At 44.5% G+C, this 19,972-nt stretch overlaps 1 protein-coding gene across 7 annotated transcripts in view; it reads right to left on the reverse strand.

Annotated features, from left to right (window-relative positions):
* Window positions 1-19,972, reverse strand: part of LOC110498390 (ribosomal protein S6 kinase alpha-1) — a 96,141-nt gene that overhangs the window by 5,318 nt on the left and 70,851 nt on the right. For all 7 annotated transcript variants that reach the window (XM_036955148.1, XM_036955147.1, XM_036955149.1 and 4 more), the window contains 18 exons: window positions 17,964-18,045; window positions 17,049-17,129; window positions 16,722-16,801; window positions 16,508-16,614; window positions 12,012-12,049; window positions 10,276-10,418; window positions 9,907-9,977; window positions 8,058-8,146; window positions 6,967-7,031; window positions 6,688-6,790; window positions 6,465-6,595; window positions 5,756-5,881; window positions 5,438-5,527; window positions 5,196-5,354; window positions 2,879-3,040; window positions 696-772; window positions 434-551; window positions 92-229 (listed from right to left, as the gene is read on the reverse strand). In XM_036955148.1, the coding sequence (XP_036811043.1) occupies window positions 92-229; window positions 434-551; window positions 696-772; window positions 2,879-3,040; window positions 5,196-5,354; window positions 5,438-5,527; window positions 5,756-5,881; window positions 6,465-6,595; window positions 6,688-6,790; window positions 6,967-7,031; window positions 8,058-8,146; window positions 9,907-9,977; window positions 10,276-10,418; window positions 12,012-12,049; window positions 16,508-16,614; window positions 16,722-16,801; window positions 17,049-17,129; window positions 17,964-18,045 (1,860 nt within the window). The remainder of the gene's footprint in view (window positions 1-91; window positions 230-433; window positions 552-695; window positions 773-2,878; window positions 3,041-5,195; window positions 5,355-5,437; window positions 5,528-5,755; window positions 5,882-6,464; window positions 6,596-6,687; window positions 6,791-6,966; window positions 7,032-8,057; window positions 8,147-9,906; window positions 9,978-10,275; window positions 10,419-12,011; window positions 12,050-16,507; window positions 16,615-16,721; window positions 16,802-17,048; window positions 17,130-17,963; window positions 18,046-19,972) is intronic.

Consider the following 19,972-nt stretch of genomic DNA (forward strand, 5'->3'; position numbering starts at 1 on the left):
TGGTGTTTCAAAACGACTGACGATCGACCAGTCAATCACGAATTGACCCATTTGGTAACCACTGGTGTACAGTATAGCATGAGTCTAGTACCTTGACTAGCTTGGCATCCTGGTGCTGCAGCTGGCTGCTGGATAGCTTGTCCCTCTGGACAATCCAGGGGTGCTTGAGGACCTGCATTGCGGTCAGCCGCTGGTGAGGGTCCACATGAAGCATCTTAGACACCAGGTCCTATAAAGACACACAGCTGGGAGGTTAGATGAGTTCTAGATTATATACTGCACCTCCATCCTTGAAATCCAAACAGAAATACATTTAGTCATTGTCCCACTTCACTACATTGCGAAAATAAAATATATAAGCAGCACAGTTCAGGTCGGCATGATCGCGTGATAAGTTGTGTCACCCAGCAAGTCCTAGTCAGTCCTACAGTACCTTCGCTGCTTCCGACACGGCATCCCAGTTGCCTCCAGTCAGGGTGAAGTGACCGCTGCCTATCCTGCTCAGGATCTCATCTGGAGTGTCCTCGGGCCCGTTGGCAAATGGTGTGAAGCTGCGGGGGAGAGAGGGAGTGAGCACCAGTCAAATGAGAATGAATGTGTATGTATATGTGTAAGTGAGTGATTGAGAACATAACATTTTGTTGGCGTGGGATACAGTGCACAGCTGTATGAGTGACATGTCGTGTGTTCCTTACCCAGCCAGCATGGTGTACAACAACACTCCCAGACTCCATACGTCACAGCCCTCGTCATAGCCCTGACGCTTTAACACCTAGAACCCACACAGCATTATGTCACAAAACATTACCTGGGTAGAGCTATACACCAAAGGCTTTAAAGTGCGTTGACAAGGACACTAGCCTATCGATGCCCCCTATCGGACAGAGCTCATGGGCGGACACGCCCCCTCAGTGATGCGGCTTCCTCCTATTTCCCGCGAAATTAGAACACTGCAACATCAAAAACATCATTTTGTCTGTCATAGTGTACCTATGATGAAAATTACAGGCCTCTCATCTTTTTAAGTGGGAGAACTTCCACAATTGGTGGCTGACTAAATACTTTTTTGCCCAAATGTATATAAATAAATAACAGAAATATCACATTTACATAAGTATTCAGACCCTTTATTCAGTACTTTGTTGAAGCACATTTGGCAGCGTTTACAGCCTCAAGTCTTTTTGGGTATGACGCTACAAGCTTGGCACGCCTGTATTTGGGGAATCTTTCCCATTATTCTCTGCAGATCCTCTCAAGCTCTGTCAAGTTGGATGGGGAGTGTAGCTGCACAGCTATTTTCAGGTCTCTACAGAGATATTAGACAGGGTTCAAGAATGCCAGCATCCCAGAGTCACCTCTTCACTGTCGACTTTGAGACCGGTGTTTTGCATATACTAGATAATAAAGCTGCCAGTTGAGGACTTGAGGCATCTTTCTCAAACTAGACACTAATGTACTTGTCCTCATGCTCAGTTGGGCACCCGGGCCTCCCACTCCTCTTTCTATTCTGGTTAGAGTTTCTTGGCAATTTCTCACATGGAATAGCCTTCAATTCTCAGAACAAGAAAAGACTGATGAGTTTCAGAAGAAAGGTCTTGGTTTCTGGCCATTTTGAGCCTGTAATCGAACCCACAAATTCTGATGCTCCAGATACTCAACTAGTCTAAAGAAGACCAGTTTTATTTCTTCTTTAAAATCAGAACAGTTTTCAGCTGTGCTAAAATAATTGCAAAAGGGTTTTCTAATCATCAATTAGCCTTTTAAAATGATACACTTAGTCATCTACAACATCTACACTGCATTTCTGATCAATTTGATGTTATTTTAAAAATTGACAAAATATTTGCTTTTCTTTCAAAAACAAGGACATTTCTAAGTAACCCCAAATGTTTGAATGGTAGTGTACACACACTATATAAAAAGATGCACGATATATCAGTGAACATATCGGAATAGGCCGTATTCTAATTCCTAATTCTAACGCCACCGATTCTGTCACAACAGTGGAGTGCGCATGCCCATTCTGACTTCGTCAATGCTATGCTAACCAGTTAGCTAGCAGCTAGTGTGCGACATTAGTGCTGACTAGTTTCTATGGAGTGAAGATGGCCCCTTTTCCCAACGAGGTGGATGCTTTTACTGGCCCACATTGGCGAATGAAACAGTTGCCCTTGACAACAGTGGGCCCTGGGAACAAAACTGCCCACACAGGCTGTGAACAAGTGATTCGGTGGCATTCTCTCTTTACTGTGTTACCACCATGCTCGATGCTATGTACAAGGGCCGCTACTTCGATGCAGACAAGAAACAGGGTTTAGGTGAAATGTTACATACAGAGCTGGACAAGATGGAAACGGACACAGTAACCGTGCACACCGTGGATGAGGCCACGGACAGACAGAGCTGAAACTTCACTGCTTGACATGTATGATGCAATCCTGTTTGAGACTGAAACGACGAAACAGCACAGCAAGTAAGTGAAAGAAATAGGTTTTGATTATGTTTTACTGGTAATGGGCCCTATGGGACTCCCGATTATGACCAGATGTGATACAGCCTGGATTCGAACCAGGGACTTTAGTGACACCTCTTGCACCGAGATGCTGTGTCCATGTGTGTGTGTTAACTATTTAACTGTACAAGAATGTTTAAAAGTCTGCTAAAATGTTAAATATATAGTTTTTTTTTGGCAAGGAAAATATTGGATATCGTATCGGCCAAAAATGTAATATTGGTGGATCAATAATCTCGCTCTCTATGGTTTATTTTCTATTAAAACTCCCCAAATAGCATATGATAGGGGGCATTGATGCGCTATGCATGTATTAAATCATCATCATCATCATCATAATGACAAACACACTCTCACGGGCCTTACCTCCGGGGCTACAAAGTTAGCGGTGTAGCATGGAGTCATGAGCAGGCCGTTGTCAGCTCTCAGCTGCTTGGCAAAACCAAAGTCACAGATCCGGATAGACTCAGAGTTCCCCGACTCATCTACATAAAGGATGTTACTGGGCTTTAGATCCCTGTGGACAACCTGGCGAAGAGGAGAGGGGAGGAAGAGCGAGGAGGGGAGGAAGAGAGGAGGTACAGGAGGAAGAGAGGAGGTACAGGAGGAAGAGCGACGAGAGGGGAGGAAGAGAGGAGGTACAGGAGGAAGAGAGGAGAGGGTAGGGGAAGAAGAGAGGAGAGGGTAGGAAGAGCGAGGAGGGGAGGAGATGAAGAGAGGAGGTACAGGAGGAAGAGAGGAGAGGGTAGGAAGAGCAAGGAGAGGGTAGGAAGAGCGAGGAGGGGAGGAGAGGAAGAGAGGAGGTACAGGAGGAAGAGAGGAGAAGGTAGGAAGAGCGAGGAGGGGAGGAGAGGAGAGGAGGTACAGGAGGAGAGGGTAGGAAGAGCGAGGAGAGGAGGGGAGGAAGAGCGAGGAGGAGAGGAAGAGAGGAGGTACAGGAGGAGAGGGTAGGAAGAGCGAGGAGGGGAGGAGAGGAAGAGAGGAGGTACAGGAGGAGAGGGTAGGAAGAGCGAGGAGGGGAGGGGAGGACGAGAGGAGGTACAGGAGGAAGAGAGGAGAGGGGAAGAAGAGAGAGGAGGGTTAGGGCAGGATAGCAGAGAGGACATGAGAGAATTTATTAATTAGTAAAGATTAAATGTGAATGCAAAAATAATCTACTTCAACTGCTCACTTGGCGATATATATATATATATATATATATATATATATATATATATATATATACTCTGTGTGTGTATATATATATATATATATATATATATATATATATATATATATATATATATATATATATATATATATATATATATATATATATATATATATATATATATATATATACTCTGTGTGTGTGTGTATATACTCTGTGTGTGTGTGTATATATATATATATATATATATATATATACACAGTAGCAGTCAAAAGTTTGGACACACCCACTCAAGGGTTTTTCTTTATTTTTTTCTACATTGTAGAATAATAGCAAAGACATCAACTATGAAATATACACATATGGAATCATGTAGTACCCCAAAAAAAGTGTTAAAACTATCAAGCGCTATGATGAAACTGGCTCTCATGAGGACCGCCACAGGAAAGAAAAACCCAGAGTTACCTCTGTTGCAGAGGATAAGTTCATTAGTTACCAGCCTCAGAAATTTCAGCCCAAATAAATAATTCATAGAGTTCAAGTAACAGACCTCTCAATATCAACTGTTCAGAGGAGACTGTGTGAATCAGGACTTCATGCTCGAATTACTGCTAAGAAACCACTACTAAAAGACACCTATAAGAAGAAGAGACATGTTTGGGCCAAGAAACACAAACAATGGACATTAGACCGGTGGAAATCTGTTCTTTGGTCTGATGAGTTCAAATTTGAGATTTTTGGTTAAAACCTCCGTGTCTTTGTGAGACGCAGAGTAGGTGAACGGATGATCTCTGCATGTGTGATTCCCACCGTGAAGCATGGAGGTGGCGTGATGGCGCTTTGCTGTTGACACCGTTAGTGATTTATTTAGAATTCAAGGCACACTTAACCAGCATGGCTACCACAACATTCTGCAGTGATACACAATCCCATCTGGTTTGGGCTTAGTGGGACTATCATCTGTTTTCAACAGGACAATGACCCTACACACCTCCACGCTTTGTAAGGGCTATTTGACCAAGAAGAAGAGTGATGAGTGCTGCATCAGATGACCTGGCCTCCACAATCACCTGACCTCAACCCAAATTAGATTATTTGGGATGAGTTGGACTGCAGAGTGAAGGAAAAGCCGCTCAGCATATGTGGGATCTCCTTCAAGCATTCCAGGTGAAACTGGTTGAGAGAATGCCAAGAGTGTGCAAAGCTGTCATCAAGGCAAAGTGTGGCTACTTTGAAGAATCTCAAATATGAAATACTTTTTTGGTTACTAAAGGATTCCATAGGTGTTATTTCATAGTTGTGATGTCTTCACTATTATTGTACAATGTAGAAAATAGTAAAAAATAAATTAAAACCCTTGAATGATTAGGTGTCCAAATGTATGACTGGTACTGTATATTTTAAAGAATGAATATTAGAACACAGAGAAAAAGGGAGGGAAAAAAACAACATACTAAGAATAAGGAGGAATATCAAACTACTGTTTAAGTCCATAGTGACCAGTCTGTTACAGTGTGTAGATGAGTGTCTCACCCCCTGTGCGTGGAGGTATTCTACAGTCTTGGTGATGGTGTGGAGCACGGAGCTGGCTTCTCGCTCGGAGAAGATCTTCTGTTTGAGGATCCGGTCCAGCAGCTCCCCACCTCTCATCAGCTCTGTCACCAGATACACCTGCTTCCCATTGTCATACACCTGACAGATGGAGAGAACACATGATGGATGGCTCAGGGTGTGTGTGTGTGTGTGTGTGTGTGTGTGTGCGCGCGCGTACTCACGTCTTTCAGGGTGATGATGTTGGGGTGCTGGCCGTATCTCAACAGGATCTCAATCTCCTCTGAGGGGTCTGTCATGGTCTTGTCAATCACCTGACAATAACACAATATTATAAATCCTCCATTAGGAGACCATTTGAGAGATGACAAATGACTAGAACGGCACTCTCCAAAAAGACCATCAAAATAATGAATGCAGTGTAAACATGTCCAACTACAGGTTTGGAACGGATTCAGCAGCCCACAAGGGGGATGGATAAGAACTTTGGGTTCTTGGGAGAGTGACAACCCAGAGAGGGAGGTTACAGTGTGTGTTCTGACCTTGGCGGCGTACTCGGTGTTGGTGGCTTTGTGGATACAGCGCTTGCAAACGGAGAAAGAGCCCATGCCGATGTCCTCCTTCAACATGTAGCCATCGCTGAACAACACGTTCTTTCCATGGAGTTGCTGTATGAACCACACACACATCTATGGTATAGTGCTTGAACTACAGTCTACAACAATCAATGCATACTAATATTATACTTTCTTCTATTATGATGTATTCACACACACACACACACACCCCACAGTTGTGGTAAAGCACAGAAAACATTGGAGGTAAAATCAAGCACATCATCCATCCTTACTGATGATATTAGACTAAGCAATTCAACTGGATTAGAGGTTTACTCCTCAACAACATGTGCAGTGTAAAATCATCAAGCAATTAAATCCGAGCCTTATCTGCCCTAAGTATGGCTTTCACTGTCATTACATTATACTGATTGACACAGCGTTGTAGGATGGCGAAATATGGCCATCTAGTGGTCAGAGTGAAAGTGCATTCTCTCCTTCAAAACGCCAACGAAAGACAAAATCCTGGGGAGGGAACCATCTGGCTGTTAGATAGATCTCTGTCTTCTTACTGTCTATATGATATAGTTTTTGATAGAAATTAATATAAGAAATGAGAACGCGCCTGCTAAATAGCATATATTATAATTATATATTAATAGTAGGCATTTCCCATCTGTGATGGACTGCTGACCTGGACCACTGGGTGTGGTGTGGGCTTGGCCGGCTCCTTGGCCCCCTCCTCATCCAGCATGGCCGGGGCGACGAAGCTGAAGCCCCGGAAGAGCTGGTGGGCTCCGGCACTGGGTGGAACACCTGGGGAGTCTGTGGGAATCAGAGCAAGAACACAACTTCATACACACTTAGATTGTCAGCCCTGGTCTGTCTTGTTACTCTTGTCAACTTTGACCTCTTACCTTTGGGTGTGCGGGAGGTGAACTCCGAGTCGAAGTAGAAGGTGTCGTCTGGTCGGGCCACCGCCGGCTTGAACGGGGGTGGGATCTCTCGCCGGAACAGTTTCTGAAAGCGTTAAAATAGTTTCTGAAGAGGTTTCAAATAATGGAGACTTGACATTTGCCCGTAGCATATGAAACTATTCATTTAAAAATGCTAATTGGATAATGAGATTGATAATGAGTCCTGATAGGACGACACTATGAGTGTGCGATGAGTGCTAGAGGGGAGGCCCCACTCACGTTCCAGTCGATGGTGGAGAAGAAGGTGTGGCGTTTGATCTCCTCTGCACCATCCGTCCCGGACCCTGTCCACACAATCACACTATTAGTATGGATGACTGCATACATCACCACCAACTCTATGCTTAAAGCAGCAATCAGCAGTTGAAGCAATGTGTTCTTCCCACCAGCCTGGCAAATTCATAAACAGATCTATGGATGCAAGGAGTGACCATTCACGATATCAATATAGTTTTATAAATGTAGTTTTAACCATGTTTATATTTGTTAAATACAACAAGCTTATATTTTCAGTTCTGATTGGGTACGACAGTTGATCTAAACTCATGAGGCATTTATAAGTTATATTCTTCAAGAATCAATAGTTACACGGACAAACTTAAGCAAATTATTAAGTTTGATCTTAAATGATCGTGCCCCAGGTTATATGAAAAAACACATTGATGTGGTCTATAACCACCACAGTTACAATACCAGAGCTAGTGTTGTCTTGTAAAATCCCAAGAGTAAACAGTACTGCGAGGAGCATATTTTTCTATACAGGCATTTGTCTATGGAATATCCTCCCCTTAGAGATCAAAGAAAGTTAAAGTAGTTTTAAAAAGCAGGAAACAGTTTTCATTTGGACAAGTTTGTCTTAGAAACCACTGCACTGCCGGTTAGTTGCATTTATTTGAAGTATCAGGAAGATGTGAAATTAATATGGTTGATTTTTAAGGTTATGCAGTGAATAGTTCCACTTTTTATGTCAATATAAAATGTATTTATTTATGGTTGTTTGCAATTGTCTTGCCTTTTAATCATGCGTGTTATTGTTTTAACCATCGAGGAACACTTTGGAAACAAGCATTTTAATGAATACTTTCAAGTGATATTGTCTGGGTCCACATGGTATATTTTGTTGTACGTGTCTGTTACCCAAAATACATTTAATTCAATACATATCCTTAATTTATACGTCTACAACTGGATGCACCAACTGCAGATTGTCCCTTTAATATCAAATCAGTCTTATTATACCACAGTAATTACTCTCCTAGTGGAGTAACCACTGTAATTAGCTTGTCACTGGCTAGTGGGTAAGTACTCACCCATTCTGTTGATGGGGTTCCTCTTGAACAGAGCTCGGAGGAGACTCTGGGCCTCTGTACTGAGGAATTGGGGCATTCCCAATCTGGCCCTGCAGAGGGAGACATTGTTACATCCAGAAGTTTTATAAAATAGCAGCCTGGTTAATCCAGACTGAACGCTGCTGAACGTTCACCACGGTTTCCTTGAACGCAGCATTCAGGCTGGTTTAGTCGGGCTATATAAATAGTACTGCTCTGGTAATAATTACAGACACTCTAGCCAGTGATTGTTGGCTCAGTGTGGTTCTGCAAAGGAACCCTATTCCCTATATAGTGTTGAATTATATAAACTCAGCAAAAAAAGAAACATCCCCGCACTGTCAACTGCGTACATTTTCAGCAAACTTAACATGTGTAAATATTTGTATGAACATAAGATTCAACAACTGAGACAAACTGAACAAGTTCCACAGACATGTGACTAACAGAAATGGAATAATGTGTCCCTGAACAAAGAGGGGGTCAAAATCAAAACTAAGTGTCAATGCTGCTGGTGACCACACCAGATACTAAGTACTGCAGTGCATCTCCTCCTCATGGACTGCACTAGGTTTGCCAGTTCTTGCTGAGAGATGTTACCCCACTCTTCCACCAAGGCACCTGCAAGTTCCCGGACATTTCTGGGGGGAATGGCCCTAGCCCTCACCCTCCGATCCAACAGGTCCCAGACCTGTTCAATGGGATTGAGATCCGGGCTCTTCGCTGGCTATGGCAGAACACTGACATTCCTGTCTTGCAGGAAATCACACACAGAATGAGCAGTATGGCTGGTGGCATTGCTGGAGGGTCATGTCAGGATGAACCTGCATGAAGGGTACCACATGAGGGAGGAGGATGTCTTCGCACAGCATTGAGATTGCCTGCAATGACAACAATCTCAGTCCGATGATGCTGTGACACACTTCCCCAGACCATGACAGACCCTCCACCTCCAAATTGATCTTGCTCCAGAGTACAGGCCTCAGTGTAACGCTCATTCCTTCAACGATAAATGCAAATCTGACCATCACCCCTGGTGAGATAAAACCATGACTCATCAGTGAAGAGCACTTTTTGCCAGTCCTGTCTGGTCCAGCGACGGTGGGTTTATGCCCATAGGCGACATTGTTGCTGGTGATGTTTGGTGAGGACCTGCCTTACAACAGGCCTACAATCCCTCAGTCCAGCCTCTCTCAGCCTATTGCGGACAGTCTGAGCACTGATGGAGGGATTGTGCATTCCTTGTGTAACTTGGGCAGTTGTTGCCATCCTGTACCTGTCCCGCAGGTGTGATGTTCGGATGTACCGATCCTGTGCAGGGGTTGTTACACGTGGTCTGCCACTGCGAGGACGATCAGCTGTCCGTCCTGTCTCCCTGTAGCGCTGTCTTAGGCGTCTCACAGTACGGACATTGCAATGTATTGCCCTGGCCACATCTGCAGTCCTCATGCCTCCTTGCAACATGCCTAAGGCACGTTCACACAGATGAGCAGGGACTCTGGGCATCTTTCTTTTGGTGTTTTTCAGAGTCAGTAGAAAGGCCTCTTTAGTGTCCTAAGTTTTCATAACTTTGACCTTAATTGTCTACGGTCTGTAAGCTGTTAGTGTCTTAATGACCGTTCCACAGGTGCATGTTCATTAATTGTTTATGGTTCATTGAACAAGCATGGGAAACAGTGTTTAAACCCTTTACAATGAAGATCTGTGAAGTTATTTAGATTTTTACAAATTATCTTTGTAAGACAGGGTCCTGAAAAAAGGACTTATTTTTTTGCTGAGTTTATATGGCTTATCAAAAGGAGTGACCTATTCTGTGACAGCCTCTACTTACTTGAGGATGAGGTTCATGGTCTCTTTGCGGTCCTTCCCTTGGAAAGGAAGCGATCCGGTCAGCATCTCAAACTGTCAAACAAATACAACCACCACATTTAAAAAAAAAAAAAACACCTTTCACATTCAATTCTAGAGCTCTGAAGCAAACACACATCATACTCATGTCTGTTTGATTGTTTGTATTGTGAGGGTTGTGTTCATTAGGCACCAAACGGAAGAAAACAGACTGAAACTGGGAGAAACTACCTAAATGTGTCCAATAACTAACGTTTATATTTGTTTTCAGTTGAAATGCATTTTACCAAGTTCACTAGTGCACAGTAGTGCACTAATGAATATGACCCAAACGACAGATGAAATGACTCACCATCAGTACCCCAAATGACCACCAGTCGGCGCTCTGTATGTGGCCCTGCCTGTTCACCACCTCTGGCGCCATGTATTCCACCGTACCACAGAAGGAGTAGGCCTTCTTCTCTTGGTCAACAGCCTCCTTACACAAGCCAAAATCTAGGGAGAAGACACCACAAGTCAGTTACTATCCAATTACCTGTACTACCATAAACACACGAGTACACACGAGACAGAGGAAAAAAAGGACATTAACACTATGCTTTATGGAAATGGCCAGGAGTTTGACTATAATAACTAGTCTGTAGACGACAATTAGGGCCCAGGCTAGGTCTGCAATGGTAACCTATTCCCTATGGTGGGTAATTCTAGAGGGCCCTGGTCTAAAGGAGTGCACTATATTTTAGGGAAGAGTATGCCATTTCAGACAAAGCCCTAGAGTTCTCAACTAGCCAGGTCACATGATCAGGGAAAACTATCCGTAACACTTCCTGATGCCATGATTACTCTTCAGGTATTCTAAGGCCTTATCATTCAAATGCTCCATGTGAAGGAAATACACCACACCGGGATATTTTTAAGGTCACCTGTGGTGCTTGTGTGTGTGTGTGTGTGTGTGTGTGTGTGTGTGCACGCCAACAAGGTAAACAGATGAGAGGAGAGAGTGATTACAGGGTAGATAAGATGCAGGAGAAACTGTATTCATTTCAGGGTCATGCTCTATATCAGTACTTGTTTTTCGGTTAGTGTACCACCAACTGAATTTTGTTTTGGCCGGAGTACCCCTAAAGCACCCCCACAAATGCATTTAACAGTAGGCTATGGTCTCATGAGTCTTCTCAAGAACTCATACCCTCAGGGTCCTTAGTACCCTCTGTGGACAGACCACGTACCCCCAGGGTCCTAGTACCCTCTGTGGACAGACCACGTACCCCCAGGGTCCTAGTACCCTCTGTGGACAGACCACATACCCCCAGGGTCCTAGTACCCTCTGTGGACAGACCACGTACCCCCAGGGTCCTAGTACCCTCTGGACAGACCACGTACCCCCAGGGTCCTAGTACCCTCTGTGGACAGACCACGTACCCCCAGGGTCCTAGTACCCTCTGTGGACAGACCACGTACCCCCAGGGTCCTAGTACCCTCTGTGGACAGACCACGTACCCCCAGGGTCCTAGTACCCTCTGGACAGACCACGTACCCCCAGGGTCCTAGTACCCTCTGTGGACAGACCACATCCCCCAGGGCCCTAGTACCCTGTGGACAGACCACATCCCCCAGGGCCCTAGTACCCTGGTTGGGAACCACTGCTCTACAGGTCCTTGCAAAGAGCAGTTATCTACACAGGAACAGATAAGAGTGGTGCCGACTCACTGACTAATGGGGAGGCCAAGTGAAACGAGAGAACAGGCAGAGGGACGTGTGACCAATTTATGCAGAAATCCAGGTATTTCCAAAGATTTCACATACTTTTTCTTGCCACTGTATAGACTTCTGTGTATCAAGAATGTCTTTGGGTGGTGGACCAATCTAGACAACTGTGGGAAGCATTAGAGTCAACATGGACCAGCATCCCTGTGGAATGCTTTCCACACCTAGTAGTCCATGCCCCGACGAATTGAGGCTGTTCTGAGGGGACGGGGGTAACTCAATATTAGGAAGGTTCTCCTTATATTTGGTATCCTCCGTGTATATTGGAGAGGGGGGGGGGGGGGGGGGGGGGTGTAGTGTCTGTGTGTGTGTGTCCCCTACCTGTGAGTTTTATATGGCCCTCTTCATCCAGTAGAATGCTACAACAGAATAGAGAGTTGCCAGGCGTTATGTCAGTAAAAAAGAGTTTGTCTCCGCGTTGTGTCACAACCGGATTGCAAAATACTTGACATTATGAGGGTAGGATATTTCAAAAACCTGTAGACTCCATTTTTTATTTTGTATAGTAGCCCTCGTCCTCCCTCTCTTACCTTCACAAATATGAAAATGTAACAGTAAAAGCGCAGCCCAAATCAAGTCCCCCCCCCCCCCCCCCAGTTAATTCACAGTATCAGAAATGTATATGCCACACACGTAATAACATTCATGTAATTGGTTTGTGCACTCAGGCAAGGCTTTCTCATTCTCTAGTATCCATATGTCATGCTAAGACTCCAGTACTCATGACCAGACATGATGATTGTTGATAACATAAATGACCCCCATCAAAACTGAGAGGACAATCAATTACACTGCAGTAAAATTTGCCAGTTTCTAAACATGTGGATTAAGGGGCCATGAATACGTACAGTTGAAGTCGGAAGTTTACATACACTTATGTTGGAGTCATTAAAAGTCATTTTTCAACCACTCCACAAATATCTTGTTAACAAACTATAGTTTTGGCAAGTCGGTTAGTAATTTAGTAATTAATTAGTAATAAGTTAGTAATTTTTCCGACAATTGTTTACAGACAGATTATTTCACTTATAATTCACTGTATCAAAATTCCAGTGGGTCAGAAGTTTACATACACTGTTGACTGGGCCTTTAAACAGCTTGGAAAATTCCAGAAAATGATGTCATGGCTTTAGAAGCTTCTGATGGGCTAATTGACATCATTTGAGTCAATTGGAGGTGGACCTGTGGATGTATTTCAAGGCCTACCTTCAAACTCAGTGCCTCTTTGCTTGACATCATGGGAAAATCAAAATAAATCAGCCAAGACCTCAGAAAAAAAATTGTAGACCTCCACAAGTCTAGTTCATCCTTGGGAACAAACGCCTGAAGGTACCACGTTCATCTGTACAAACAATAGTACGCAAGTATAAACACCATGGGACCACGCAGCTGGAAGGAGATGTGTTCTGTCTCCTAGAGATGAACATACTTTGGTGTGAAAAGAACATACTTTGGTGTGAAAAGTGCAAATCAATCCAGAACAACAGCAAAGGACCTTGTGAAGAAGCTGGAGGAAACAGGTACAAAAGTATCTATATCCACAGTAAAATAAGTCCTATATTGACATAACCTGAAAGGCCGCTCAGCAAGGAAGAAGCCACTGCTCCAAACCTGCCATAAAAAAAGCCAGACTATGATTTGCAGCTGCACATGGGGACAAAGATTGTACTTTTTGGAGAAATGTCCTCTGGTCTGATGAAACAAAATAGGACTGTTTGGCCATAATGACCATCGTTATGTTTGGAGGAAATAGAGGCTTGCAAGCCAAAGAATACCATCCCAACCGTGAAGCACGGGGGTGGCAGCATCATGTTGTGGGGGTGCTTTGCTGCAGGAGGGACTGGTGCACTTCACAAAATGGATGGCATCATGAGGGAAGAACATTATGTGAATATATTGAAGCAACATTTCAAGACATCAGTCAGTAAGTTAAAGCTTGGTCGCAAATGGGTCTTCCAAATGGACAATGACCCCAAGCATACTTCCAAAGTTGTGGCAAAATGGCTTAAGTACAAGAAAGTCAAGGTATTGGAGTGGCCATCACAAAGCCCTGACCTTCATCCTATAGAAACTTTGTGGGCAGAACTGAAAAAGTGCGTGCGAGCAAGGAGGCCTACAAACCTGACTCAGTTACAGCAGCACTGTCAGGAGGAATGGGCCAAAAATCACCCAAATCACCCTTATTGTGGGAAGCTTGTGGAAGGCTACCCGGAATGTTTGACCCAAATTAAACAATTTAAAGGAAATACTACCAAATACTAACGGAGTGTGTGTAAACTTCTGACCCACTGGGAATGTGATGAAAGAAAGAAATGCTGAAATAAAATCTCTACTATTATTCTGACATTTCACATTCTTAAAATAAACTGGTGATCCTAACTGACCTAAAACAGGGAATTTTTACGAGGATTAAATGTCAGGAATTGTGAAAAACTGAGTTTAAATGTATTTGACATAGAAGAGATGGCTAACAGAGAAGCACATTGAATCTCAAGGTTCCTGTCATTTTAGAAGAAAAAGCATTTGTGGGTTGGGGCTACACGAGCATAGCACAGCACGCAGTCATCTAGCTCAGTTGGTAGAGCATGGCGATTTCAAAATCAAATCAAATTTATTTGTCACATACATATGGTTAGCAGATGTTAATGCGAGTGTAGCGAAATGCTTGTGCTTCTAGTTCTGACAATGCAGTAATAACCAACAAGTAATCTAGCTAACAATTCCAAAACTACTACCTTATAGACACAAGTGTAAGGGGATAAAGAATATGTACATAAAGATATATGAATGAGTGATGGTACAGAGCGGCATAGGCAAGATGCAGTAGATGGTATCGAGTACAGTATATACATATGAGATGAGTAATGTAGGGTATGTAAACAAAGTGGCATAGTTTAAAGTGGCTAGTGATACATGTATTACATAAAGATGCAGTAGATGATATAGAGTACAGTATATACATATACATATGAGATGAATAATGTAGGATATGTAAACATTATATTAAGTAGCATTGTTTAAAGTGGCTAGTGATATATTTTACATCAATTCCCATTATTAAAGTGGCTGGAGTTGAGTCAGTGTGTTGGCAGCTGCCACTCAATGTTAGTGGTGGCTGTTTAACAGTCTGATGGCCTTGAGATAGAAGCTGTTTTTCAGTCTCTCGGTCCCAGCTTTGATGCACCGGTACTGACCTCGCCTTCTGGATGATAGCGGGGTGAACAGGCAGTGGCTCGGGTGGTTGTTGTCCTTGATGATCTTTATGGCCTTCCTGTAACATCGGGTGGTGTAGGTGTCCTGGAGGGCAGGTAGTTTGCCCCCGGTGATGCGTTGTGCAGACCTCACTACCCTCTGGAGAGCCTTACGGTTGTGTGCGGAGCAGTTGCCGTACCAGGATGTGATACAGCCCGACAGGATGCTCTCGATTGTACATCTGTAGAAGTTTGTGAGTGCTTTTGGTGACAAGCCGAATTTCTTCAGCCTCCTGAGGTTGAAGAGGCGCTGCTGCACCTTCTTCACAATGCTGTCTGTGTGGGTGGACCAATTCAGTTTGTCTGTGATGTGTACGCCGAGGAACTTAAAACTTACTACCCTCTCCACTACTGTCCCATCGATGTGGATAGGGGGGTGTTCCCTCTGCTGTTTCCTGAAGTCCACAATCATCTCCTTAGTTTTGTTGACGTTGAGTGTGAGGTTATTTTCCTGACACCACACTCCGAGGGCCGTCACCTCCTCCCTGTAGGCCGTCTCGTCGTTGTTGGTAATCAAGCCTACCACTGTAGTGTTGTCCGCAAACTTGATGATTGAGTTGGAGGCGTGCGTGGCCACGCAGTCGTGGGTGAACAGGGAGTACAGGAGAGGGCTCAGAACGCACCCTTGTGGGGCCCCAGTGTTGAGGATCAGCGGGGTGGAGATCTTGTTACCTACCCTCACCACCTGGGGGCGGCCCGTCAGGAAGTCCAGTACCCAGTTGCACAGGGCGAGGTCGAGACGCAGGGTCTCGAGCTTGATGACGAGTTTGGAGGGTACTATGGTGTTAAATGCTGAGCTGTAGTCGATGAACAGCATTCTCACATAGGTATTCCTCTTGTCCACATGGGTTAGGGCAGTGTGCAGTGTGGTTGAGATTGCATCGTCTGTGGACCTATTTGTGGACCCAAATTGGAGTGGGTCTAGGGTGTCAGGTAGGGTGGAGGTGATATGGTCCTTGACTAGTCTCTCAAAGCAGTGACGTTTAGCTCAGTTACCTTAGCTTTCTTGGGAACAGGAACAATGGTGGCCCTCTTGAAGCATGTGGGAACAGCAGACTGGGATAAGGATTGATTGAATATGTCCGTAAACACACCAGCCAGCTGGTCTGCGCATGCTCTGAGGGCGCGGCTGGGGATGCCGTCTGGGCCTGCAGCCTTGCGTGGGTTAACACGTTTAAATGTTTTACTCACCTCGGCTGCAGCGAAGGAGAGTCTGCATGTTTTGGTTGCGGGCCGTGTCAGTGGCACTGTATTGTCCTCAAAGCGGGCAAAAAAGCTATTTAGTCTGCCTGGGAGCAAGACATGCTGGTCCGTTACGGGGCTGGTTTTCTTTTTGTAATCCGTGATTGACTGTAGACCCTGCCACATACCTCAACACCAGGATCGTGGGTTCAATTCTCACTGGGGCTACTGATATGTAAAATATATGCACACATGACCAAGTTGCTTTGGATAAAAGTGTCTGCTAAATGGCATATATTATTATTGTAGGAAAGCAATGCTACGATGTGTGATGCTACGCTAGGCTAGCTAGGACTAGCTGCCCTCTGCTGAGGCGTCACCTACTTCTCAGGTTTGAGGTCTCTGTAGATGATGCCCAGGCTATGCAGGTGGTCCAGGCCCAGAGCCAACTCTGCGAGGTAGAACTTCACATCCTCCTCTGTGAACATCACCTGGATACCACACACACAAAATATAATGCAGAGAGGTTATAATAACCATGACACATAAGATGTCACATTAGATGTATTTTCCTGAAACATAGGTCCTTGAGGTCCACCTCTTTAGACAGTCTGGTGAAGAGATCGCCTCCTCTCAGAAAGTCCAGGATCAGGTAGAGCTTTCCTTCTGTCTGAAATGCTAGAGACACACACACACACACACTTAATGGGCTAGCACAAGTGTATATCCAGTGCTAAATCATTTGCATAAAAATGTCAGGCAAAGCTAGAGCACCCAAAGCTGTTCCCATTCATCGTATAAAACATGGAGGGCACTGCCCACTATGACCACAGGGAAGGTTATCGCTAAGTGACACAGTGTTGTCACCACCAGCCCTGTGTTCCTTTACCATGTTACCTGAACAAAGGTCTGGTTGTGAACTCACCATAGTGGAGTTTGACCACGAAGGGGTGGTTGACGTCTGCCAGGATATCTCTCTCCATCTTGGTCCTCACCCGGTCTCTCACTGTGGGGAAAGGATCACACCATTTCAGAGCCGTCAGAAGGTTCACGCAAAACAAATGCTACCACATTAGCTTGGTAACAAATGGGTTTGGAACAGGGAGTCCATGGCTAAGACATAACTTAAACAAAATGCTAAAAACTGTCAGTGTCAGCAAAAATATTTAAATCTCACTCAATGGATACAGTATTTGAGAATTCAGTCAAAAGCAAAAACACCAAATAATCAATCCTTGAAATATTTTGATAATACAAATAAATAAAAATATGAAAATAATGGAAATGTGAACAGACATTCTTGTTGAACAATTAGGCAGATTTTCAGCGCACAATGGCAGTGAGTTGTAATCTGTGAGACAATCTGTTCTCATTGATAATTAAACTGTCAAGGTGTTTACATCTAGTGTTGACAGGGTGGGGAGCGACAGACCGACTGCTAGCTAGCGGTGTGGTCTACTACATATAGGAAGACGAGAGACACACTAACTGAAAAAAACGCCAATTTCTTCTCACTATCAGAGCCTTGGGACAAGATCAAAACATTGGGGGCAAAATGGCACGTGGAGTATAGAGCGAACGCAAAGACATGTCAATAAATGAAATGAGGTGAGACCAAGTCTTTACTTTGACGATGTGGTGTTGAAACCGTGGGCTCCATTGGATGGATTCAGAGACACTTATGTTTACCACCCAAAAACTTCACAACATGTTTACCACCCAAAAACTTCACAACATATTTACCACCCCATGAATGTGTAGCTACAGTATCGTTTCCCATGATAGTACATGTCTCTATTCCACTTTGTGTGTGTGTGTGTGTGCGCGTGTGCGTGCGTACCTTTGAGGGTGGCTTTTCTCAGGACCTTCATAGCATACAGCTCGTTGTCGTCGGGAGGCGTCACCTTCCGCACCAAGAACACCTGCAGGCAACGCAAGACAACATCCAACTCTCAATCCTAGAAATAGAACTTCTAGAGCGGACAACGGACATTCCCATCCAAGTCAATGCTCCGTGACGGAGGGACTGGCGGTGATATTGAATATATATATAAATGCTCAATGCATAATGCTACAAACCTATGGGAGCGACAATGGGGATGGTCATTGGAACTACTACATGTGAAGTTCTCTGGCATTCTTCCTGGCCTGTATAACAATAATAAAAGGCTATAAATACTGTATTTTGTAACCAATACCTCACCTAACTACCTTAACTTCCATTATGTAGTCAGGCCTAGTCAGTGTAAATAATGAAAGTCCTATCTTACTGCGAAACAGCCTGGCCTGACACCCAGAGCAATAAACTCAACCAGAGGAAAAAAAACTGCTATTTTAGAACTTGTCATCTGAAGTGTGAGAGAAATTAAAATGGAATGAATACGAATGAACATGAAATGGGTTTGTTTAGATGCGTACTTGTTGTAAATTGGACTAAATTACACATGAACATATTTGTCTAGAATGTGTTCTTAGTGCTCTAAATAAAAGAAAGACCACCTCCTGTGGCACATCAGTAGAGCAAGCAGAGAGGTGAAAGACAGGCAGTGTGTGTAAGCCAGGTATCATCAGCATCAGGCCTAAGGGCTTGTCAAAACAATGCATTCTCAAGCCATACATATGGAAATGGTCATTTCCATCTGCAGGGTTTTTCCTTTGTATTAATGAGGCTCTCTTGTTATCCCCACATGTGTCAAGATGGCCACCATTGCAATCTTGGGTACAGGAACAAAGGTAACTGAACTGAACTACATGACTATCGCCCCGTAGCACTCACTTCTGTCATCATGAAGTGCTTTGAGATACTAGTCAAGGATCATATCACCTCCACCCTACCTGACACCCTAGACCCACTTCAATTTGCTTAACGCCACAATAGGTCCACAGACGATGCAATCACCTTCACACTGCACACTGCCCTATCCCATCTGGACAAGAGGAATACCTATGTAAGAATGCTGTTCATTGACTACAGCTCAGCATTCAACACCACAGTACCCTCCAAGCTCATCACTAAGCTCGAGGCCCTGGGTCTGAACCCCGCCCTGTGCAATTGGGTCCTGGACTTCCTGATGGGCCACCCCCAGGTGGTGAAGGTAGGAAACAACATCTACACTTCGCTGATCCTCAACACTGGGGCCCCACAAGGGTACGTGCTCAGCCCCTTCTTTTACTCCCTTGTTCACCCATGACTGCGTGGCCATGCATGCCGCCAACTCAATCATCAAGTTTGCAGATGACACAACAGTGGTAGGCTTGATAACCAACAACGACGAGACAGCCTACAGGAAGGAGTTGAGGGCTCTGGGAGTGTGGTGTCAGGAAAATAACCCCCCACTCAACGTCAACAGAACAAAGGAGATGATCGTGAACTTCAGGAAACAGCAGAGGGAGCACCCCCCTATCCACATCGACGGGACAGTAGTGGAGAAGGTGGAAAGTTAAGTTCCTCAGTGTACACATCACTGACAATCTGAAATGGTCCACCCACACAGACAGTATGGTGAAGAAGGCGCAACAGTGCATCTTCAACCTCAGGAGGCCCCTAAAATGTGGCTTGTCACCTAAAACCCTGAAACTTTTACAGATGCACAATCGAGAGCATCCTGTCAGGCTGTATCACCACCTGGTACGGAAACTGCACTGCCCACAACCACAGGGCTCGAGGGTGGTGCGGTCTGCACAACACATCAACGGGGGCAAACTACCTGCCCTCCAAGACACCAACACCACCCGATGTCACAGGAAGGCCAAAAATATCATCTAGGACAACAACCACCTGAGCCACTGCCTGTTCACCCCGCTATCATCCAGAAGGCGAGGTCAGTACAGGTGCATCAAAGCTGGGAC

The sequence above is a fragment of the Oncorhynchus mykiss genome, chromosome 19 (assembly GCF_013265735.2).
Source record: "Oncorhynchus mykiss isolate Arlee chromosome 19, USDA_OmykA_1.1, whole genome shotgun sequence".
Lineage (NCBI taxonomy): Eukaryota > Metazoa > Chordata > Actinopteri > Salmoniformes > Salmonidae > Oncorhynchus > Oncorhynchus mykiss.